This window comes from Microcaecilia unicolor, chromosome 10, assembly GCF_901765095.1.
Source record: "Microcaecilia unicolor chromosome 10, aMicUni1.1, whole genome shotgun sequence".
In the NCBI taxonomy this organism is placed as follows: Eukaryota; Metazoa; Chordata; class Amphibia; order Gymnophiona; family Siphonopidae; genus Microcaecilia; species Microcaecilia unicolor.
The window spans coordinates 219671229-219696692 of record NC_044040.1 but is presented as its reverse complement, the minus strand read 5'-3'; the positions used below and the strand labels follow the sequence as shown (position 1 = coordinate 219696692).

The window sequence follows — 25464 nt, the reverse complement described above, 5'->3', positions numbered from 1 at the left end:
CTCCGCTCCATGGATAAATCCTTCTTATCTGTTCCCTTCTCCACTACTGCCAACTCCAGACTTCGCGCCTTCTGTCTCGCTGCACCCTACGCCTGGAATAAACTTCCAGAGCCCCTACGTCTTGCCCCATCCTTGGCCACCTTTAAATCTAGACTGAAAGCCCACCTCTTTAACATTGCTTTTGACTCGTAACCACTTGTAACCACTCGCCTCCACCTACCCTCCTCTCCTCCTTCCTGTACACATTAATTGATTTGATTTGCTTACTTTATTTCTTGTCTATTAGATTGTAAGCTCTTTGAGCAGGGACTGTCTTTCTTCTATGTTTGTGCAGCGCTGCGTACGCCTTGTAGCGCTATAGAAATGCTAAATAGTAGTAGTAGAAAGGCTAAAGAAGTTAGAGCTCTTCACCTTGGGAAAGAGACAGCTGAGGCTCTTCTGCCCAGCTGAGCTGCAGCTTTTCCTCTCAGGGCACAGCCCTGAGAGAAAAAGCAGCCACAGGGGCAGGCAATCAGCAGAGGAGCAGCGTTGGAGGAAGACGTCTTCGGCAGCGATCTGTGGGGGGGCAGTAGCGACGATTGTGGGGGAGGGCGGCCGTGATCCGTGGGGGGGGGGCAGCGGCTCTGGCCCTGCTCCGATTCAGTCTCTCAGCAGCCCTGAGTAACAACATTCAATGCTACCAGTTCTGGGGCAAGCAGTGGCTTCCCCATTTCCACCTGAATAACAGACTACAAACTTTTCCTCCAGGAATTTGTCCAAACCTTTTTTTAAACCCAGATACGCTAACCGCCGTTACCACATCCTCCAACAGCAAGTTCCAGAGCTTAACTATTCTTTGAGTGAAAAAATATTTCCTCCTGTTTTAAAAGTATTTCCTTGTAATTTAATCAAATGTACCCTGGGGTTTTTTATTTTTTGAAAGACTGAAAAATTGATTCACCTCTACTCGTTCTACAACACTTAGGATGTTGTAGCCCTCAATCATATCTCCCCTCATCTGTCTATTTTCCAAGCTGAAGAGCCCTAATGTCTTTAGCCTTTTATCATATGAGAGGAGTTCCATCCCCTTTATCATTTTAATCGCTCTTTTTTGAACCTTTTCTAATTCCGCTATATGTTTTTTGAGATACAACGACCAGAACTGAATGCAATACTCAAGGTGTGGTCACACCATGAAGCGATATAGAGGCATTATAGTATTTAAGTCTTATTCACCATCCCTTTCCTAATAATTCCTAGCATCCTGTTTGCCTTTTTTGGCCGCCACCACCATACACTGAGCAGAAGATTCAGCGTTTTATTTACAACGACACCTAGATCTTTATCTTGAGTGCTGACCACCAAGGCGAACCCTAGCATCAGGTAACTATGATTCGGATTATTCTTTCCAATGTGCATCAGCTTGAATTTGTCCACATTAGATTTCATCTGCCATTTGGATGCCCAGTCTTCCAATTTCCTAAGGTCTTCCTTCAATATTTCACAGTCCGCATGTGTTTTAACAACCTTGAATAGTTCTGTGTCATCTACAAACTTAATCACCTAACTTGTCGTTCCAATTTCCAGATCCTTTATAAATATGTTAAATAGCACCGGTCCCATTACAGATCCCTGTGGCACTCCACTGTTCACCCTCCTCCATTGAGAGAAATGCCCATTTAACCCTACCCTCTGTTGTCTTGTCCAATAACCAATTCCCAATCCACACCAGAACCTTGCCTCCTATCCTATGACTCTTTTAATTTTCTCAAGAGCCTCTCATGACGAACTTTATCAAAAGTGTTCTGAAAATCTAGATACACTATATCAACCGGCTCACTTTTATCCACATGTTTATTCACGCCTTCAAAGAAATGATGCAAATTAGTGAGACAAGACTTCCCTTGACTGAACCCATGCTATGTCCCAATAAACCATGTTTGTTTCTGTGTTCCGTAATTTTATTCTTTATAATAGTCTACACTATTTTGCCTGGCAAAATAGGGATTGTGATTAATGCATTCATTTTTACATCTAGAAGCATTTGCACTTTTGGTCCAGATAATGATACTTCCTCATCTGGATTATTGTAATGTTCTTTATTTGGGGATGAATTCAAGATATCTGAGGAAGCTTCAGCTAATCCAGAACACCGCAGTGAGACTAATTTTTAGGGTGCATAAGTATATCATTGTCTCAAGTTATATGGTAAATTTACATTGGCTTACTGTCAATGAACAGTAGTATTTAAGGCAGCTTGCCTATTGTTCCAAATTATTCATGGCTTCACTTTTCAGCTCTTGATAGACATGGTTTCAAAATCAGTGTTTGGTGAATCTTCTCTTTTACGAGACCAACTGATTTTATGCCCCTATTTTTAGGAAAATGCGCTTTTTGAGGGTAGTTAGTACAATTTTTCCTGTTATTGTTCCCTTATGGAATTCTATTCCACTACACATTCAGATAGAGCAAAATTATTTGAAGTTTCGAAAGATACTAAAGACTTATTTGTTTGGGTGATTCAAAATGTAATATTGCTTTTATACTGTTTTATTATTGTATTGATATGGGTTTTGTAATTTTTTATATATTTTTCTCATTTTTGTACACCTCGCCAAACCCTATTATAGGGAAAACTGCAGTCTAAAATCACTACATTGGTATTGACATAAACAAGAATATCATTCAAAGCACTTTTCATAGTTTGCATAGATAAATGAAAAATGTTGTCTGCATCTTTTTGGGTATTAGTAGCAGATCCTCTAACGCTGTGTACAGCTGCCCATCCACCTCTTTGTGGGTGTTGTTTACTCTTGAAAATGACAGGTTTAGTTCAAATTGGATCCTCTTCCATTCAGTTCTTTTAAAGGCGTATTTACCTCATTTGTTACTTTTTGCCATTCGTCTGAAACCAAATGCCCATCGCTGGGATCCATAGCATCACTCCCTCTCCTGGACCAGTTTGGTGCAGTAGTACTGCTAGAACCCCCCCCCCCCCCCACACACACACACACACACAGAGTAATGCAGTACCGATGCTTCCTCCCCTTGTTCAATGTCATAGCATCACTCCCTCACCTAGACCAGTGCAGCAATACTGCTCCTTCCCCTGAGTTGGCGCCTTAAGTATCACTCTGTCCCCTAGATGCCCCCTCCTACAGGTTGGTGTCATCGCACCGCCCTGTTCCCTGTTCTGGTGCAGGAGTGTTACTCCCCTAAGCTGATGCACTGGAACTTCTCCCTCCACCAACCAGTAAGGCTCCATAGCGATTTACACGTGTTGTGGTTTCCTTCTCCTTTCAGGCATATAAGTCCTGGCTGCGGAAGAATGGAGAAGAGAAACAGTTGCCAGCCCTGGGTCTCAGCAACCATCAGCTGTTCTTCTTGGGATTTGCACAGGTAATGGTGATGGACACGTGCTTGTCACACATCAGAGTGCTGCTCATAGTAAATACATCTGTGGCATTAATGTACAGGTGGTGAGCCTTTTTCAAATGAAGGAAACCTCTGGGTTGAGAGGGCATAGAATGAAGTTAAGAGGAAATAAGCTTAGGAGGGATCTGAGAAAATACTATTTCATGGAAAGGGTGGTGAATGCGTGGAATGGTCTCCCGATGGAAGTTGTGGAGACGAGGACTGTGTTGGAATTTAAGAAAGTGTGGGACAGGCATGTGGGATCCCTTAGGAAAAGGAGGAGACAGTGGTTACTGAGGAAGGGCACACGTGGGATCCCTTAGGAAAAGGAGGAGACAGTGGTTACTGAGGAAGGGCACACGTGGGATCCCTTAGGAAAAGGAGGAGACAGTGGTTACTGAGGAAGGGCACACATGGGATCCCTTAGTAAAAGGAGGAGTTAGGGGTTACTGAGGAAGGGCACACGTGGGATCCCTTAGGAAAAGGAGACAGTGGTTACTGAGGAAGGGCACACGTGGGATCCCTTAGGAAAAGGAGACAGTGGTTACTGAGGAAGGGCACACGTGGGATCCCTTAGGAAAAGGAGGAGACAGGGGTTACTGAGGAAGGGCACACATGGGATCCCTTAGGAAAAGGAGGAGTTAGGGGTTACTAGGAAGGACACATGTGGGATCCTATAGGAAAAGGAGGAGACAGGGGTTACTGAGGAAGGGCATACGTGGGATCCCTTAGGAAAAGAAGGCGTTAGGGGTTACTGAGGAAGGGCACACATGGGATCCCTTAGGAAAAGGAGGAGGTAGGGGTTACTAAGGAAGGGCACACGTGGGATCCCTTAGGAAAAGAAGGAGACAGTGATTACTGAGGAAGGGCACACGTGGGATCCCTTAGGAAAAGGAGGAGACAGGGGTTACTGAGGAAGGGCACACGTGGGATCCCTTAGGAAAAGGAGGAGACAGGGGTTACTGAGGAAGGGCACATGTGGGATCCCTTAGGAAAAGGAGACAGTGGTTACTGAGGAAGGGCACACGTGGGATCCCTTAGGAAAAGGAGGAGACAGGGGTTACTGAGGACGGGCACACATGGGATCCCTTAGGAAAAGGAGGAGGTAGGGGTTACTGAGGAAGGGCACACGTGGGATCCCTTAGGAAAAGGAGGAGGTAGGGGTTACTAAGGAAGGGCACACGTGGGATCCCTTAGGAAAAGAAGGAGACAGTGATTACTGAGGAAGGGCACACGTGGGATCCCTTAGGAAAAGGAGGAGACAGGGGTTACTGAGGAAGGGCACACGTGGGATCCCTTAGAAAAAGGAGGAGACAGTGGTTACTGAGGAAGGGCACACATGGGATCCCTTAGTTAAAGGAGGAGTTAGGGGTTACTGAGGAAGGGCACACGTGGGATCCCTTAGGAAAAGGAGACAGGGGTTACTGAGGAAGGGCACACATGGGATCCCTTAGGAAAAGGAGGAGGTAGGGGTTACTGAGGAAGGGCACACGTGGGATCCCTTAGGAAAAGGAGGAGGTAGGGGTTACTAAGGAAGGGCACACGTGGGATCCCTTAGGAAAAGAAGGAGACAGTGATTACTGAGGAAGGGCACACGTGGGATCCCTTAGGAAAAGGAGGAGACAGGGGTTACTGAGGAAGGGCACACGTGGGATCCCTTAGGAAAAGGAGGAGACAGGGGTTACTGAGGAAGGGCACACGTGGGATCCCTTAGGAAAAGGAGACAGTGGTTACTGAGGAAGGGCACACGTGGGATCCCTTAGGAAAAGGAGGAGACAGGGGTTACTGAGGAAGGGCACACATGGGATCCCTTAGGAAAAGGAGACAGTGGTTACTGAGGAAGGGCACACGTGGGATCCCTTAGGAAAAGGAGGAGACAGGGGTTACTGAGGAAGGGCACACATGGGATCCCTTAGGAAAAGGAGGAGTTAGGGGTTACTGAGGAAGGGCACACGTGGGATCTCTTAGGAAAAGGAGACAGTGGTTACTGAGGAAGGGCACACGTGGGATCCCTTAGGAAAAGGAGACAGTGGTTACTGAGGAAGGGCACACGTGGGATCCCTTAGGAAAAGGAGGAGACAGGGGTTACTGAGGAAGGGCACACGTGGGATCCCTTAGGAAAAGGAGGAGTTAGGGGTTACTGAGGAAGGGCAGACTGGATGGGCCATTTGGCCCTTATCTGCCGTCATGATTCTATGTTTCTATGTGACTCATGTACTTCCCTGAGACCCTTCTGTAACTGATCCTTTCACTGCATATTTCTGACTTTTCTTGCTGTCTCCTTCCTACCTCCACATTCTCTGTTTTCCTTGTTGCAGGTCTGGTGTTCTGTTCGCACTCCAGAGAGTTCTCATGAAGGACTTGTGACTGACCCACACAGCCCTGCAAAATTCAGAGTAATCGGCACCCTCTCCAACTCCAAAGACTTCGCAGAGCACTTCAAGTGCCCACTTGGGTGCCCCATGAACCCAGGCAAACACTGTGATGTATGGTAACCAACAGAGATCTGGGATACCGCCGGCATGAGAATGTATAAACATTGTTCCAGCAGCTTTGGGATATTCAGAGAGAGAGAGAGAGAGGTTAATATTTATCAACCTTTCCTTCTGTACATTCAAGTGGACTTCGGAGCTATGACACTATTTCATCCCTGTCTATATGTGTAGATTATCTGTGTATACACACTCTGTCTGTAGGGGAGGAATCACACCCAGTGTGAGGAGAAATGCACGCTGCATGTGGTCTCTGTCAGCACCGTGTTTCTTTGCATGTATGTTTACCCAGTATGAGAAGACACACGTGTTCCCACGTTCTAGAATACCAGCACATACATGGCTATAATACATGTAACTGCGAGCTGTGCAACGGGCATAGCATTGCAGAACACGGCCGTGTGTCTCGCTTATGCACACATCATACAACTTGTAACTTGTGTGCATAAATGCTGCATTTAAACAGGCCCACTTCCACCTGCATTGACCTGGCATTAGTGGACATGTGAGCTTTCTCTGACAGAATCAGGGTGCCCAGATGGTGCTGGGCATGCTGCATTAAGCCATCTGAATTGTGCAGCCCTCCCCCCCCCCCCCCCCCCATGTACACACTCACACACAGTATGAACTCTGTCTACACACATGACATAATACCACAGTTTCTGTGAGAAAATTGTCTGCAACGGTGGTGCAATCAAATTGAACGTATAAATTTGACCCTGCTGTTTCAGTGAGCTGACGTCAGATATAACAGCACAAATAGATTATTTCCCTCATCCTAACCCCTGCCTGCCCCCTCCCCCCCCAGAACTGTTGCTTCCCAGCCTAAAACCATTCCCTATTTTTAGCCAAGAGGAGGAGAATAGTTTTGAGGCAAATCTACCCCAGGAACTACTTCTGAAAATGTCATCCCTGTGTGTGAGTAGGACAGTATATATATTCTTACTGTATCTATACCATGTTAGGCCAATCTGTATACATACAGTGAATATGTGTGTATACACCCAACAGGAGAGTATATATCCTTGCTGTATATATGCCATGTTATGTGAGTCTGTATACATGGACTGAATGTGTGTGTGTGCAGGAGAGTATATATCCTCACTGTACATACGTGTGTTTGTATGTGGTACATATAACATGTTATGTGTGTCTGTATACATACAATGAATGTGTGTGGGCCCAACAGGAGAGTATATATCCTCACTGTACATATGTGTGTTTGTATGTGGTACATATAACATGTTATGTGTGTGTGTCTGTATACATACAATGAATGTGTGTGTGTGGGCAACAGGAGAGTATATATCCTTGCTGCATATATACCATGTTAGGTGAGTCTGTATACATAGACTGAATGAGAGAGAGAGAGAGTGTGTGTGTTTGTGTGTGTGCATATGTATGTACCTGTATGAGATCTGCCTAGGTCCAAGGAAACAACAGGGCAGATGATCTGCAAAATCCAAGTTGGCAGTAGAAAGGAGCAGATCAGAATTAAGAAACTTCTTCAAAATCTTTATTCTCTGTGAGGTCTAAATTAAAACCAGCCCAACACTAGCCGTGTTTCAGCCATGCAAGGGCTGTTTCAGGGGCAAGGTAATACTATCAACGAATAAAACAAGAGCATGTTAGTGAATAATAAGTAGCAATATATAAATGAATATAAATACAAGCTAAAAAATATATATCAAAACATGTACATAAAAACTCATTATTGATAATATCAAACTCCTCTAAATAATAAAACATATGCAGCAAAAATCTAAATGAAGTGCAAACCGTACGAGGAGAGACTTGCCAACCTTGGAGGAAAAGAGAAACAGAGGTGACATGATACAGACATTCAAATATTTGAAAGGTATTAATCCGCAAACGAACCTTTTACAGAGACGGGAAGGCGGTAGAACTAGAGGACATGAATTGAGGTTGAAGGGGGGCAGACTCAGGACTAATGTCAGAAAGTATTTTTTCATGGAGAGGGTGGTGGATATATGGAATGCCCTCCCGCAGGAGGTGGTGGAGATGGAAACAGTAATGGAATTCAAACATGCGTGGGATAAACACAAAAGAATCCTGTTTAGAAGGAATGGTTCCACGGAATCTTAGAGGAGATTGGGTGGCAACGCCGGTAATTGGGAAGCAAAACCGGTGCTGGGCAGACTTCTACGGTCTACAGCTCGAGTGTAAATTTTAAGGGGCTTCGACTTTAGCTTTAGAACTTTTAGTACAAGAAGAGTGCTGGGCAGACTTCTATGGTCTGTGCCCTGAGAAAGGTAAGGATAAATCAAACTTGGGTATACATATAAAGTATCACATACCATGTAAATGAGTTTATCTTGTTGGGCAGATTAGATGGACTGTAAAGGTCTTTATCTGCTGTCATTTGCTATGTTACTATGTAAGTGATTAGTACATAATTATAAAGTTAAAAAAAGGACACCTGCCCAAGTGATGTACAACAATCACCCCACAGGGGTCTGTTCTCGGACACTATATGCATACAGATGGGGCTAGAAAGTTTGATAGTGTCCCTCCTTTTTTCAAGTCCAAACACTGGCTCTCCATCGAATATTGCATTTTATTTAAGGTTCTAGAGCTATCACATTAAATTCTCCATTCTGGGATACCCCAATTCTTGTTTAGATCGCTCTATGCACTCATCTAATCCCTTCTCAGCTGCAGATTCAGTGGTTGCCCCTACCCAATGGAACCTTATACTTTTGGATCTCCATTCTGAGCTTTCTTTTTTAATTTTAGGGTTGCCTTGAAAACATGTTTAATTTGATCTGTGGATCCTGTAGCATAACTTATTGCTGCATATCGAGGCCCTAGAGCTGCCTGTTAATTTGTCTGTCTGTCTCCTTTCTCCCCCTTCCTTCCTTCCTTTTGTTTGTATGTGGTAAAGGTGGTTAGCTTAGCAGAGTTTAAAAAAGGTTTGGATGGCCTCCTAAAGGAAAAGTCCATAGACCATTATTAAATTAGACTTGGGGAAAATCCACTATTTCTAGGATAAGCGGCATAAAATATTTTGTACTTTTTTGGGATCTTGCCAGGTATTTGTGACCTGGATTGACCACTGTTGGTAACAGGATGCTGGGCTTGATGGACCTTTGGTCTGTCCCAGTATGGCAATACTTATGGATCCCTGTCTCCTGAACCTATCCAGATCTTGTACAGTGCAGGGTATCTCCTTGTATGTAATCTTGTTTATTTATGTGTCGTTCCATTGCTTCCTATCTCTTTAATTTTTTCCTTTTTTTCTAGTTTTATCCATTGTAAACTGCTTAGATTTTTTGATTTGCAGTATATTAAAGTTGAACCTTAAAGCTAAAAAAAAAATACACAGTAACTTAATACATAGACTGATAATTTCCAGCATACATAACCATAAGGAATTATAAGAAATCCTCTTACCAACTTTCTCCACAAGATGGCAGCCTCACTCATTAATCCAGCAGTTCTGATTCTGGCTACAATGCTGTTACTCCTGACAGGAGTGGTTGTGTATATACTTCCTACTCTGAATCACAGGATAATTACTCCAAACATATAAAATAATTAAAACAAAACTGATATTGTTATGAAAACTAGAAGCAATCAAAAAAATCTTTATCAATAAATAGTCAAAACATAAATGAATCATTAAAATCATACTAAAAACACCACTTAATGGCATGATAGGCTAAAACAGCCCAATGTAAAAATGGCACCAAACCCAAGGAAAGCCATAAAAACTAAAAAAAAAAAAAAAAAACCATAAAAATCGCTGCAAAGTTGTTTCAAAACAACTCAAATTATAAAAGAAACAGATAAATAAAAATGCTATTATTTACTAATTCTGATGATGTCAGTGCGTTCCATTGACATCATCAATGTGTTCCAACATTGGGGTTAATGACTTCCCAATTAATAAACATGGGTAGAGTCGCATGGGAGCCTAAAAACTTAATTAAAACAATGTTATAGACAAAAATATTAAAAGTTACTTTCTTGTCACAAATTATAAGCAGTTGTGTGCTCTGATATTTAGGCAGGTGTGTTATAGAGCAGATCTGTACGTAACTCCTAATTTCTGTCAGTTCAGTGCTTGTTAATAGCAGTTATTATTGACTGCCTGTCTTTTGGGCGAGCGTTACAGAATTTGGGAGAGAGAGGAAAGAGGGCAATCATTCAGGTCCTTTAAACAGAGCATTTCGTATAGCTATAAAGAGAGATTTTCAAAACTTTACTCTCTAACTTCAGTTTGGTATGGGGAGGAATAAACAGAAGCAGGGGCGTAGCCAGACACCCAATTTTGGGTGGGCCTGGGCCCAAGATGGGTGGGCAGAAGAACCTCCCTGTCCCACAAGTGATTTGGTCTCCCCCTCTCTCGCCTGCATGCCATAGTGTCTCTGAAACATCCCCCCTCCCCCGCATACCATTTAAATAGCAGATTTTCACCAGCAGCGAGCTGCAACTAATACACACTGCTCATGTTGGCCCCACAGCCTTCCCACTGATGCAACTTCCTGTTTCTGCATAGGCAGGAATACGTCAGAGGGAAGGCTGTGGGGCCAGTGCGAGCAGTATGTATCAGTCTCTGATTGCTGCAGGCAAAGATCTGCTATTTACAAGGTATGCAAGAAGGACAGTTGTTGTGAGTTTTCAGCTGGTGGGGCTTGGGGATCTCTGCCAGCCACATCATAAATGTGCTGCTAATGGGTGGGCTTGAACACAAAGTGGGTGGGCCAGGGCCCACTTGGGCCCACCCTTGGCTACGCCACTGAACAGAAGCATTTTTTGGAAGCTTCAACTTGGACATTACAGAAACATTTATCTAGCATATAAAGATATAAAGTATATCAAACCAGAATTAAAGAATATCAAACTGGTAGATATTCTGGCGTTGGCAGCAAGCGTTTTTTTTACAACGCCATGCCATGTCTGGGCGCCTGGCTCCCACCTACGTGGTTAAGTGCAGTATTTGTAAAGTGAACCACATAAAGATAGGACTAATGTTTTATGCGGTTACCTATTCAGCGCTGAGTATCGGCTGTTAACTATATAAGTGCTAACTCTGCTCATAAATGAGCTGGTAACCGTGTGTATTCCGACCGAAGCAGTATCCAGCTACACACAGCTGAGCCCCAGACAAGTGAGTTAAACAGCCGGGACCCTCTCCTGGCCATTGAAGTCACTTGAACATTGACCCCCCCCAAGTGCAGTTTATCTTGAAATAGCAAACAAACTGTGATCTAAATGAAGAAATCGGATTAGTATAGAAAGAAAATGATTCACAGCGGCCAAGCTGACTCCAGAGACAGAAATATACATTCTGTGCCACAATGTGCAGTGCCTTGATACCTTATGTAAGAGAAAAATTCAAAAAAGGAATTTAAAGACCAGCTGTAAAAGCTCCAGCAAAAGAAATACTGATGCAAGAAATCTATTCAAGAAAGAATAAATCCCAGATTAAAGACCTTCGTCCTAGGAAGTGCTGCCAAATTAAGTATCTAAAACATATACAAATGCCTCTGACACCCCTACAGAGCTGGATGCTAAACTTTGGTGTCTAATGACCATAAAATCTGTCTTTGGAAAATTCCTTCAGTACCTGACTTTCACCAAAACATCTGAAAACATAGAGTGAGTGGGCACATGGCTGATCACTGTATGAGACGGGCAGAACATGTCTGCACGTGGAGACCCGGTGGGTTCAATAGCAGAACCATTTAAGATGTTAACTTTGCTGTTACCACATAAATCTTTGTGGCTGAAAATGCGGTGCTGCCATTTGGTCATATTTTAGCTGGACAACTCCTTGTAAGCTTAAAATTATAAGTACTTGAGAATGGGAGGCAGATGGGTTCATAGGAGCATCTAGCTTAACTCACGTTATGTACGTTAAATGTCACCGCACAACCAGCTCTTCTACCTTCACTGGATAACTTGTCCGGGAAAGCAGAGGACTGCCATATTTAGTGTTCTAGCTTAAATGGATAGGTCAGCTGAAAATCCACTTAGCGTCACCTGCATAAGTAATGCGGTTCACTTTAAGATTTCTCACTGCTGAGTATCGACCCCGGCTTGTCTACAGTTTCCACATTCGGTCCCTTGTGTGTATCTATAAGTTGTCTACAGACAGTGTGTGTATACAACCTATTTTTAGGTAGGATGTGTTGTAGGAATCCAGATGAGATGATCCAGCACCAAGTTCTGGAGCTGCTGTGAAAAATGAGACAAGGATTTCTTCTCAGCTACCTGTGTTTGTCTTCCCTTCCCATGTATAACCGACTCTGCTTCCCACAATCTCAGCTGTCATTTCTATGTGCTAAAGCAAAAAAAAAAAGGAGGCCAGAGCAGAAGACCAGGACACAAAACCCCTCCTGTTCTTCATTCAGTTCCTTCTTAGGGTCCAAGACTGCTCAGATCTCTAACTAAAGCATTGAGGGGCTCCAAACCCCCTCTCCCCCGGCCAAACACCGGAGGGGATCTTACCTCTTCACTTCTCTGGGAGGACACAGCCCATTCAGGGGATCTGACCCAGTCACACTCCCAGCTGAAGCCTAATGTGGATCCAGCCACTCACATTTCTGGCTCAAACCCTGTTTACTTGTGTAGCTGAGGCACAGAGGGGATCAGGCTCAGTCACCCCCTGTTGCAAGGATTCTCTCCCTCTGCAGCTTACTCTTCTGTTTAATTTATTTGTCTGTGAGGTTGATAAATTGTTATAACCAATAAACATTTTACCATTATGATGTCTTTGTCCTTGCTTAGCTCTGCAAATCATGAAAAGTCTTCTAAAATGACAGCCTTTATCTAATTTAGTTTCAAATGTATAACTCACTCTTCACAAATGAGTTTGGACAGGACAGCAAGCAACACTTTAACAATACAAATAACACATTTCAAAAAAACTCTAAACTCAATCAACCCCTAGTTGCCCACTTCACTAAATACATGTGAGGGATAAGTGCAGGGAGGGAAGGAGGGAGGTGCAGGAACACAGCTGTGTGTGTGTTGATGTGTTACTGCTTCATCTATCAGCTCGTCACTTGCAAGGATCAGTTATTTCTGTATGAAATTAACAGCAGATGGGTGAGAATGGGCTGGCAGAGACTCTGACAATGTGCCACCAGCCTCAGCACAGAAGTGAGGAGGTGCAGGAGGGGGAGGTAGAAATCACACAAGCTGCCTCTGCTTTTCTCAGTTCTCCCCTGCTCTATTTTAATCGAGATTTCAGGGGAACGCTCTGCTCTCTCTGAGGCTCTGCTTGCTCTAGTTGCTTTCTTTATGTGATTTTTATGACTGTGTAGGGTTGTGGTCCTCATACAACATCTGCACTGGTCAAGGGGGGCTTCAGAGCTCATCTCTGACCCTGCAGCTTTCATGGTTGACATTTTGCATGTAAGGTGATAAAGTCACAAGGAGCAGTGGTGGTATTTTGAACTTCACATAGTAGTGTAGGGGTGAATAGTCAGCTGGTGGCAGTCAATGTTTTTTAGTCAGTACCAGTGCTATGCATGAATATTTAATGCCAGCCCATGTCTGGGCAGCAGCGTTGAATATCTGGTTATGTGTGGCCAGTGACCCCTTATATGGTTAAGTGCGGTCTGTGGTTCGATTTGTCCGGTTAACTTGGTTAAGAGCTGAATATCGGCCCTTAACCGCAGAATGCTGACTCCGTCCCTGGACCACTATGAAATCGCCAGCTTTGGCTTTAGTGGTTAGTTGCTGATATTCTGTGTCATTAACCAGTTCAGTGCCGCTGAATATTAGCAGATAAGCCTGCACAAGCGATTTAATGGGGGAGGTGTCTCTCCTGCCCAGTTAAATCGTTTTGAATGTCGACCCCATAGTAGCAGAGTAAATAACAGCAGATGAAGACCTGTATGGTCCATCCAGTCTGCTCAACATCTGAGCACAGCATACCTTAATCATACAATGTTATATGAAGTCAACGCACAATCAATGTGCCACTCTATCCACCCCTGTACTGTGCTAATTACAGGGAGGACTCCCTCAGAGTCAGTTACAATACCTGAAAGCTGCTAAGTTTTGGATTCTTTTCCAGACTGTAGAAGTCGCTGGACAATGCCACCTTTTCACTCAATCGAGACTCCGTTAAGGCTCTAGTCCCACAATGAGCCATTTCTCCTTGGCTTGAGTCCTGCACACTCATTCTGGCCACACTGCTGTAAACCCTAGCTTTCTCCATTGGGATACTCCCTACTTCAGTGTGTGCAGGGCTAGAGCAGTGCCCCCAGCCCCCACTCTCTGAGTTTCTAGCATGGACCACCAGGTGCCTCATTGCTGTCCACCTCCCCACATATCCTTATACCCCCAGGGTTCCCAGGGCAGTGTCAGGTAGGATTTGTAGAACCATGCACAGATTTCAATAATCTCTCAGAAGAGTATGGTGCAAACACAAATGAATGAAGGTCTCACACATTTCTCCCCAAACCACTTCTCCCAATGACCACAGATTATCAAAACATTCTCCGATGGCAGGTTTAAATATTATATGTTAATATTACATTGGCACAGTAAAGTCGAAGGTGAAACTCGTTGCTGGAAGATAGTCCAAATTGGAATTTTATTATAATTAAGGACAATCCACCTACAGATATGTAAAAAAAATAATAAGGTAAGAAAGTTGCAAAGGGTATGAAATACTTTCAAGAGATTTATCATTTTTAGGCTTTCTTTAAAATTGAATCATCCTTTACATCTCTATGCAGATACGACAGTAGTTAAAATCTTTACTTTTCAGTGATGTGCCTTTAGTCTCCAGTATGTTGGTCAGTATCCTTTTTGCTCTTTATCAGTCCTGTAGCCCCGGAGCATAAGCTAAACCCTGTATTTTACTCCTCTCACACTCTCATGGCAGGGCAAATAGGTTTTCTGTGCCCCGACAACACTTATTTCCACTCTCTCTGTTTGTCTGTCTCTTCGATTCTATTCTATGTATTTATATCTCACTTCCATCAATAAAGAATCTAAGCAGGTTACAGTAAGATAATTAAACAAAATGAAGAATAGAAAAATCCTTATATTACCGAATCACTCAAATGTCTTTCAAAAAAAGAGACGTTTTTAATGCTTTACGAAACAATAGATAATCTGAAATAGTTCGTATTTGCTCTGGTACTGAGTTCCAAATTTTACTAGCCTGATACATAAATTAACTATCGAAGATTTTTTTTTATAGCAAACACCTTTAACTGATGGAAAATCCAGTAATAAAATTGAGTGAGAGTTCGTCCACCCTCCCCCCCCCCCCCCAAACACACACACACAGGTTCAGCATCTCTCCCTCTTCCTTCTTCCCCAGCAAGTCCCAGCATCTCTTCCTGTCTTTCCTCAAAGAAGTACATCAGGTGTCCCCTCCAGTGACCCATTCTTGCCTCAGGCCCACCCAGTTTAGTGTCCCAGTGGCAGCACCTCACTCCCCTCCCTCTTATCCAATTGCAGCTCGGCATTTGCCCATCTTTCTCTGAATCCCCCCCCCCCCCCCGGTATACTCCAGAGCCGTTGCTAGCAGTGATTTCTATAGGCAACCTGTGTGGCCCTGCAGGCGCCCTTCTACCATGTCCTGCCCTCAATGACATCACTTCCTGTTTCTTCACTGGTAAGAACATGGTAAAGGGAAGCCTGGAGGGCCAGTGCAGGTTGTCAGTAGAAATTACCACTGGCAACAGCTCTGAAGTAGACCGGGGAGTGGGGGGTTTAGAGAAAGATGGACAGATGTCAGGCCATGGGGGGGGGGGGGGTAGGAGCAGATGCCAGATCTGGGACAGAAGAAACATGAAGGCATGTGACTAGGGGCAGAGGGAGAGATGGATGCAGGGTCAGAGGGGGAGGTTTAAAAAACTGTATTGTATGTATATACGAGGTGGGGTTAAATATAGGCCCACCCAAAATGGCAGGTCTGGCTATGCCCCTGGCCCTCCCTCCTTATGGGTCCAGCCTTGCTCCTTCTGCCTCGTTCCCCTGCTAATCAAGGCATATGTTCCTCTCTCTCACCCTGTGAATCCTTCAGCATCTCTCCATCTTCCTCCTTCTCTTCAGGACCTGACATATCTACCTCTCTCCTTCCTCCTATTCCTGTGAGTTCCCAAAATATCTTCCTCTCCTCCATACCCACCACCCCACCAACCTGGCGTTTGTGACCGGCAGTGCTTGAGACGTGCTACTTCTGCTGTGCAGGGCTTTCTCTCCGCCCTGTCTTGCCTGCTGGAAAGGGGAAGTTGCATCAGAGGAGGCGGGACATGGCAGAGTGAAGGCCCTACTCAGCCAGAAGCAGCGTATCTCAAGCACTGCTGGCCATAAATACAAGGTTGACGAGCCATAGTGAGGAGAGAAGGGGGGAAGGAGGAATGAGAGTACTGTACCGTGATGTGGGAAACAGGGAAAAAAAATTGAGCGAGATCTCATACCATGCAGGTGGGAAGCTGGAGCCATGTTCCTTCTAAAGACTGAGTTGTTGTGAGCAAACGTTTTTACAGATGGGAAGGATCCCTTTACGGTCTACCATCTGCCTCCCTCACTACCTCTGTTACTGATGGTATTATGCACACTGTAGTACACTTCAGGGAATTATGTACCAAAAAAATTAAAATAATGCAGGCAAAATATTTGCAGTATTCTGGAAGTACATGCAGGTACTTGAACACTTTGTCCAAAAGAACCCCAGTGCTCATTTTTCAAACATGCAACAATCATTTACTATCATGGACCCTCAGTGGCAAATCATTTCACACAACATTGTGATTCACACATTTCTTCTTCGGTCCAAACTTCTAAAAACGTTAACACGTTTAAATGTTTTTCAAAATTCCATATATAAAGTCATAGAGGGCATTTAATGAGTTCTAAAGATCTGTGTCTCGATGTCCCTTCTGTATAAAACAAGTGATTGAGTCTGTTTGGGAACATTCTTTTGCCTTCCAATGCACAAAAATATGGAATAGTCCAGTCCACCTACAACAGTTCACTTAACTACTCCTTACAGTTCTTTTCGAAAGGTCTTTAAAACTCATTTGTTCATTTCTTAATGTCATGTTTTATAAAAATGACTTGGATATTTTTTATCAAGATTATTCATTTTAATGTAATTCTATCTGGTTAGGACATCTCTTTGCTCCGTGATCCACTTTTAATCGCAAGTTAAAAGTGGAATAGAAATTGCAGAATTGAATAAGATAGTAGATATCAGAACTTTTCTTAATGACGTATGTCTCTCATAGGACCAATACCGCCAACACTTGAACAGTTGGCTGTCAGCAGCCTTAGCTCCCCAGTCCAGCATCTTCCTGTTGGCCATGTGATGCTCAGCAGCATTGTACCAGAAATCCTGAGGTTACTGGCAACCATACAATCATTTAACAATTGATGTTTTTGGTAGGTTGCCAAATAGCCACCAGGCTTCAGCTCTGCTAGACTTGAGTTTCCAAACATGAAATACAACTGAGAGAGATAATATGTATTAGCTCACCTAATGGTTAGAGCAGCAAGCTGAGAACCAGGGAAGTCAGGAAGATTCAAATTCCACCACTGCTCCTCGAGATGTTTGATATATCACTTAATCCTCCACTGTCTCAGGTACAAAACTTAAGGTTCCTTTTACTAAGCTGTGGTAAAAAGGGCATTGGGCTAGTGGTGAGGGCCGTTTTTGCCACACACTGTGGTCCTTTTTACCGCAACAGGTAAAAAAACACTGAAAATAGCCGTGGTCATGTGGTAAGATTGCTGTAACCATTTGGCCATGTGAGGGTGAAGGTATCAGATGAGTTCCCACCCACCAATTCCCCCCCCCCCCCCCAGACCATTCACATCTAGGACAATTGCTCCCAGAACAATTCCCACCAAGGACTTCCCCCTCCCCTCCCCCGGTCATTTCCCACCCTCCCTAGCCTTTTTTGTTTTTTGCCAACCATAGCTTCTGTCTTGTATCGGATCCCATAAGTCCTGGTGGTTTTTTTTTCCTTTTTGTTTTTTTTACTGCTAAGGAGGTTAGAGCAGCAGATGGATCTACACAGAGGACGTATAATGATGGAATAACATCATAGGTAGGGAGTGTAGGAGTGGCCTAGTGGTTAGAGCACCGGTCTTGCAATCCAGAGGTGGCCCGTTGAAATCCCACTGCTGCTCCTTGTGATCCTGGGCAAGTCACTTAACCCTCCATTACCTCAGGTACAAACTTAGATTGTGAGCCCTCCTGGGACAGAGCAATATCCAGTGTACCTGAATGTAACTCGCCTTGAGCTACTACTGAAAAAGCGCCATGCTAAAAAATGCCACACGACAAGGCTGGAACTACCCCTGGTGTCCACGTTCTGACAGCGGTAGCTCCAGAGTAGCATCTGATAAATCCGCGTTGGGCCAGAGTAGCGTCTGGTAAATTCGCATTGGGCCACAGGTAGTTCCAGAGTAGTGTCTGGTAAATCCGCGTTGGGCCGGAGGTAGCTCCAGAGTAGTGTCTGGTAAATCCGCGTTGGGCCAGAGGTAGCTCCAGAGTAGCGTCTGGCAAATCCGCCTTGGGCCGGAGGTAGCTCTAGAGTAGTGTCTGGTAAATCTGCGTTGAGCCAGAGGTAGCTCCAAAGTAGCGTCTCTTAAATCCTCACTGTGCTACCACCACTCTGTAAAAGGACCTCTTAAATTGTAAGCCTTCCAGGTACAGGAAAATACCTACTGCAGCTGAATGTAACTTGCCTTGAGCTACCACTGAGAAAGGTGTGATCTAAATCCAAATCCAAAATCCAGTACTAGGTACACTAAGAAGTAATACAAAAGACTACAAAGGTCGCTCAGGACCTACAGAGCAATTGTACCTTACTGTGGGGCCCTTTTACAAATCTGTGCTAAGTGGTCTTGCACTATCACTAGTGCGGGACTTTTCCACGTGCTGAGGCCACTTTTAGTACAGCTGTAAAATAGCTCCATTTTCCATAAGTATATAAGCATTGCCATACTGGGACAAACTGAAGGTCCATCAAGCCCAACTTCCTGTTTCCATCAGTGGCCAATCCAGGTCATAAGTACCTACAAGATCCCAAAACAATACAATACATTTTATGCTGTTTATCCTAGAAATAAGCAGTGGATTTTCCCCAAGTCCATTTTAATAATGGCTTATGGACTTTTCTTTTAGGAAGCCATCCAAACCTTTTTTAAACCCGCCAAACTAATTGCTTTTACTACATTCTCTGGCAAAGAATTCCAGAGTTTAATTACATGTTGAGTGAAAAAATATTTTCTCCAATTTGTTTTGAATTTACTACTTTGTAGCTTCATTGCGTGTCCCCTAGTCCTAGTATTTTTGGAAAGAGTAAACAAGCGATTCACGTCTGCCCATTCCACTCCATTCTTTATTTTATAGACCTTTATCATATCTCTCCTCAGCCATTTTTTCCTCTATAAATGGTCACATGCTAATTTCCCCATTAAGGTGTGGTCATCAGTTATTGTGTGTTGATGTGGCCTGCACTAACCAATTAGCCCAGAACAGTGGTTCCCAAACCTAATCCTGGAGGCACCTCAGCCAGTCAGGTTTTCAGGATATGCACAATGAATATTCATGGGAGAGATTTGCATGCACTGACTCCATTGCTTTCAACTCTATCTCATGAATATTCATTGTGCATATCCTGAAAACCTGACTGGCTGAGGTGCTTCCAGGATCAGGTTTGGGACTCACTGGTCCAGAACATGCCTGCTGGGTTTCTGCCAGGTACTTGTGGCCTGGATTGGCCACTGTTTGGAAACAGGATACTGGGCTAGATGGACCATTGGTATGACCCAGTATGGCTACTCTTATGTTTTATGTACTCTCTGCTCCCAAGCACGCTAAAAATATTTTTTAGCATGTGGGAAGCGTGTGCCAATCCAAGAACTACCATGGTAAGGCCTCACCTGTATAACTACAGCAAGAACTTGTTTTAACAACATCAGCATCAGATGCTTCAAGCCAGGGCGGGGCTAGTGGTTGGGAGGCGGGGCTAGTGGTTGGGAGGCGGGGATAGTGCTGGGCAGACTTATACGGTCTGTGCCAGAGCCAGTGGTTGGGAGGCGGGGATAGTGGTTGGGAGGTGGGGATAGTGGTTGGGAGGTGGGGATAGTGCTGGGCAGACTTATACGTCTGTGCCCTTAAGAGCATAGGTACAAATCAAGGTAAGGTATACACAAGAAGTAGCACATATGAATGAGTTTATCTTGTTGGGCAGACTGGATGGACCATGCAGGTCTTTTTCTGCCATCATCTACTATGTTACTATATGCTTCAAGCCATATATCGGTGTACCATGAAGTATGTTCCCATTCTGTTTAGGTCTACAGTCCCAAAGAAGGCTGGATACTGTTATAGAGTAATAATCTGATTTTATACAAAGTGTGGTGTTGTTTTCTTCTATCCCAAAAGTCCTCTGTAAGGTTGTATTTTAATGGGGGCAAACCACATTCTCTCCATGAAAGAAACTGAAGAAAATTGTCCTCTAATCCTGTGTAAACCAGAGAGAGAGAGAGAGAAAGAGAGAGAGAGAGAAAGAGAGAGAGAGAAAGAGAGAGAGAAAGAGAGACGGGGGTGGGTGGGTGGAGAGAGGGAGGTGATGATTAAAAAGCAATATTCTTTTCTAAACATCTGCGGTGAATGGAAGCAAATTAAATGTCCATTTTATCATTCCCTACACCCTTGTCTCAATATGTAACATAACCGTCACCTTGACGCAAACGTACTTGTGCTTAAATGTAATAAGGGCATTTCCTGTCTCATTAGTTCTTACTTCAAAGTAATATAATAGAAGATAGAGTCACAGGTCCCTCAGTCTGCTCCCTCCCCCCCCCCCCCCCCCCCCCCCCCCCCATCACAAGCTGTACCCGTTTCTCAGCACCAGTTTCCTTTCAATGTAATAATGACTTTCAAGGTTCCAGAAATGGCATCATTTTATTCCTTCCCGGATCCCAAAGTTAATTTGTTCTCTATTAAGAAAAAAAGGGAGGGGGCTCTTGGTTAAGTACTGAAAGGAGTAACCGGTAACAAGATGAAAGTAAATTCCTGATTTCTCTCTCTGAGCAGAGTCGTTTTAGCTGTGCCGAGAGAAAAAAGAATCTTTTTTAAATTTAATCCAGCATATTTTGAATAGGCTCTAAAATGTATGCATATGTTATAATTTTTGCTTTCCCTTCGATATCAGTAGGCTCTCCTAATAGTTATCCTCCCGTCTCCCCCTCTCTCAAAAGCAGGTCTTTCCTCTCTTCCCCGGTCTTGCTTGGCAGGTGCAGTTTGGGAGATTAACTGCAGCATGTTCAGCTTTTGCGCAAAACCTGCAAATTATTATTCAGCACCACGGACAGCTCTTAATGCGCTGCTGTTCCTTCCCGACACTCGCCAGCCCGATGACGCGCATTTCATTAAGCCTCATGTGCCAAAGCCTATTAGCTCTAGAGAGGGAGAGGTAAAAGCGTTTGCAGCCTCGCCTTTACTACTGAAGACCTTCTAGAGCTCGGGGTGTGAGGCTCAATTTTGGTGGTCTCTCATTTCTCTCTGTCAAGGACATCGTCTTGTTTTAAAACAAAGAAACAAAAAGCCCGGCAAAACCAGTAAATGAAAGCAGGTAGTTCTTACTGCAAGATGCTATTCAATCCCCCTCCTGCCCAGGCTGCTTCCCTTTCCTAGTTGGTATTCCTGAGCTGTGCCGGCGAATGCAGCTAGAGTACTAACCTTTGGGGGGGGAGGGGGGGCTCTCTCGCCTTATGATGGGAAAATCAAGGCTATGCTGCAGAGATAGCACTGGTTTTACTCCATTTTAAGGCACACTGTCCCGAGGGTGGGGTATGAAGACTCCTATTTTCAAAATGGTTTCTCACTTACTTGTATTTAAAGGATAATGATTAAACAGAAGGGCATACCCCTTTCCATTTCTCATAGAACAACCCAAAATCCAGCATTGAAACTGGAAAATCTACCAACACCTTGTGAAACTCTCAATTTATTGTATCAAATTTTGTTTTAAAAAAATCACTTTTCCCTTTGTAGATCAAGGATTATTTAATAAACAGGGCATTCTGGATAAGGTTCTATGTTTAATGACAGATTGCGAGAGAATTCATGTTTTAAAACACAGCACTGTAAACAATTTCATTGTATCCGGCTTATAGTAAGTAATACAGTTTTTAATGTTTTCATATTTTTGTTTATAACATGTGAAAGATAAGGGAGGGGTGATGGTTCTCCAGTCTATTGAAACTCCCTGTTGGTTTCCTCAATCACAGCTTCTAACTAGTGACACCAAATCTGAACGTCGTTGGTGCTTGGGGTAAGAAAGAAGTTGAGTATGTATGTTTAAATGTGTGACCCAGGAGCTCAGTTTAGTTTTCCTTAAAGATATATTGTATCTTCCTGCTTCTAACGAAACATTAGGCTTGAAATTTGTGAAAGGAGGGAAACTGTAGGGTCAATGTTCAGTCTCCTGTAAGCTTGAGTCACTCTCCCCTTGAGCACTGTACAGTCTTTGCAGAGTGAGTTAAAGGTGATCCATTGCTTAATTCTAACAGGTACATACCCTTCCCCCCTTTTAAAATCATTCTCCTTCACGGTTCCTGTTCTAGAGTATTGGGTATTTGTGACATGAAGAATTACAACTGTAGAATCTGCTGTAAGCCTATTTCCAAGTTTTCTTGAAACTGGATTGCAGGACATTAAGGTCAGTGCATGCCTAGGGCTCTACCAGATTCTGCCCATCTGAACTGCTTCAGACTTATGTTCCAGGAACCCTCTTAGCTCTCTCTGCTGCAGCAAGGTAACCCTATGCGATGTCCCTTTACACTGACACCCAATCAAGCAAAGGGAATTTCTAAAGTTTGCCATTTCCCTACCTCTTCTATACCTTCCTACTTTTGTTATTTATTTCATTCATCAAGGGCCCTTTTAATAAAGCTTAGCATGTGCTAACGGACACTGGAGTGTGCTAAGTGCCCCATAGCCCATAGGTATAAATTATGATGTGTGCATGTAGCATGTCTGTTAGTACATGCAAAGCTTTAATAAAAGGGCCCTTTCAGCGGAAAATTCATATTAACTTAGGAGCTGAAAAGGTAAGAGACAGTTCCTGTTTGACAGAGCTTACAATCTAATCAAGACAGAAACAGGACAAATAAGGGATTATTCCAGAGAGAGTCCCTGGAAGGTACTAAATAATATGCCACAGACACTCTATGTAATATACCTGTAATACATACTACAGAGACCCTATAATATACTATGGGGCTCATTTGCAAAATTTTAAACTCTTATGTCTGATCTTCAAGACCCTGAAAGGAAATGGCCCATCTGAAGAATAGGATGATCCTCCACACTCCGCCAAGGACACTAAGGTCCTCCCAAGGACTTTCACTAACTACACCCTCTCCAAAAGATATTACACGATGTGATACCTGCAAGCCAGCCTTCTCCAGAGTAGCTCATACACTCTGGAATGCAGTACCTGAAAGGCTTCGCTTAACACAAGACTTTCTCTACTTCAGGAAGCAGGTGAAAGCTTGGCTCTTCAATCAAGCCTTTAATGGAAGAAGTAACTAACTTGTTAGTCTCACTCACACAAGGAGTGACTCTGGCTGCATATACTGCAGCAGGATATGTTTATCCACTCCTACCCTAGCTGAGATATTTAACCATCTCTCTGACCTCATGTGCAACTTTCTTTAAATCAGTCACCTTGCTTTCTAACTCTTCCTACTTGTTTACCTATCTATATGTTACATCTTTGCTTTACCCTTCACTATCAATTATAATGCTCTATTACGTGTTGTGTTGACATTGTAAGTAGTAAACCATACCATTGTTATTTTAATATTTTTACCACTGTAATTGCCTATTGCTCATGTTTGACCTATTCTTACTGTACACTGCCTTGAGTGAACTCCTTCAAAAAGGCAGTAAATAAATCCTAATACATAAAATAAATACATTTGCGAAAGGGACCAACATCTAAAAAGTGGCATAAAGCAGCAGTTGGATGTTTTTCTCACCAAAACATTAAATCGGTATTTTTTGAAACCCATTTTCTAGGGGGCATGTCAGGGGCATGTTAAGGATGGGATTTGGTTGTTCCTAAGACCTACAAAAATGTCCAGGACTAAAACTAAGATGTTTTGAGCTAGGCCTGTTTTAATAATGACTAAACCATGAAAAAGTGCCCTAAATGACCACTGGATGAACAAAAGAATGAGCTCTTACTCCCCTAGTGGTCACTGACCCCCCTCTCACCCCCCCAAAGATGTAAAAGAAACAGTACACATCAGCCTCTTTGACAGCCTTAGGTGTTATAGGCAGTCCTATGAGAGCAGCAAGCAGATCCCTGGAGTAGCCTGGAGGTTGGTGCAGTGCACTGCAGAGAAGGAGATCCAGGCCCATAATTCACCTAACTGTTACACTTGAGGTGGAAAGTGTGAGCCCTTCAAAACCCACCAAAAACCTGCTGCACCCACATATAGGTGACACCTGCACCTAAAAGGGATATTATAGTGGTGTGTAGTTGGGCATAGTAGGTTTTGGTGGGTTTTGGAGGGCTCCCCATAGAATATAAGAGTGTAATAGTGGAAATGTGTATCCGGGATCTTTTATGTGACGTCCACTGCAGTGCTCCCTAGGGTGCTCCACTGCTTTTCTGGGATGTCTGTGTGGCCATTCTACTAAGACTGCTGGCTCCTTCTACATCCCAATGGCTTAATTTTGGGTGTTTTTAACTTGGACTTTTTTTTAATGGAACAAAAAGATAAGTGCACAGAGCACAAAAATATCTAACAAGTGACCATTTTTGAAAAAAAAAAAAAGAGATGTTTTGCTGTTTTGACAATGGCTATATTTGTTATTCATCTTCTGGATGTTTTGAGCAAAACGTTCAAAGTTGAACTTAGATTCCACACAGAGTCACTGTAATATACTTTCAAAAAGATATGAAAAAGATGGAGTTGGTACAGAGGGTGGCTACTAAAATGGTCAGTGATCATCATAAAGCATATGGGGACAGACTCACCCTTTTTCAGTTCTCTTGACTTTGGGTTCCTGTTCTACACCTCCCCCCCCCCCCCCCCCCCCCAATGCACACACACCCTTTTTTTCTCTTTCCTTGCTTCTCCTTCACTGTAGACCTTTGCATACAAAGGGAAATGGGACTTGATATACTGCCTTTCTGAGGTTTTTGCAACTACATTCAAAGCGGTTTACATATATTCAGGTACTTATTTTGTACCAGGGGCAATGGAGGGTTAAGTGACTTGCCCACAGTCACAAGGAGCTGCAGTGGGAATCAAACTCAGTTCCCCAGGATCAAAGTCCACTGCACTAACCACTAGGCTACTCCTCCACTCATTCCACCAATAAGAGCCAACCTCATCAGTGATGTCACAATGGCTTGACTGCCCAATACTTGGCTCACTTCTGATATTGTGATGTCATAAGGGAAAGGGGGAAAGGGAAATGGGACTTGATATACCGCCTTTCTGAGGTTTTTGCAACTACATTCAAAGCGGTTTACATATATTCAGGTACTTATTTTGTACCAGGGGCAATGAAGGGTTAAGTGACTTGCCCAGAGTCACAAGG

The 25464-nt window shown here is 43.6% G+C and overlaps 1 protein-coding gene across 2 annotated transcripts in view; it reads left to right on the top strand.

The window, feature by feature from the left end:
• ECE2 (endothelin converting enzyme 2) overlaps positions 1 to 7677 on the top strand; it is a 79897-nt gene extending 72220 nt beyond the window's left edge. For both annotated transcript variants that reach the window (XM_030216766.1, XM_030216765.1), the window contains 2 exons: positions 3283 to 3378; positions 5712 to 7677. In XM_030216766.1, the coding sequence (XP_030072626.1) occupies positions 3283 to 3378; positions 5712 to 5888 (273 nt within the window). In that variant the 3' untranslated portion in view covers positions 5889 to 7677. The remainder of the gene's footprint in view (positions 1 to 3282; positions 3379 to 5711) is intronic.
• The last annotated feature ends 17787 nt before the right edge of the window (positions 7678 to 25464 follow it).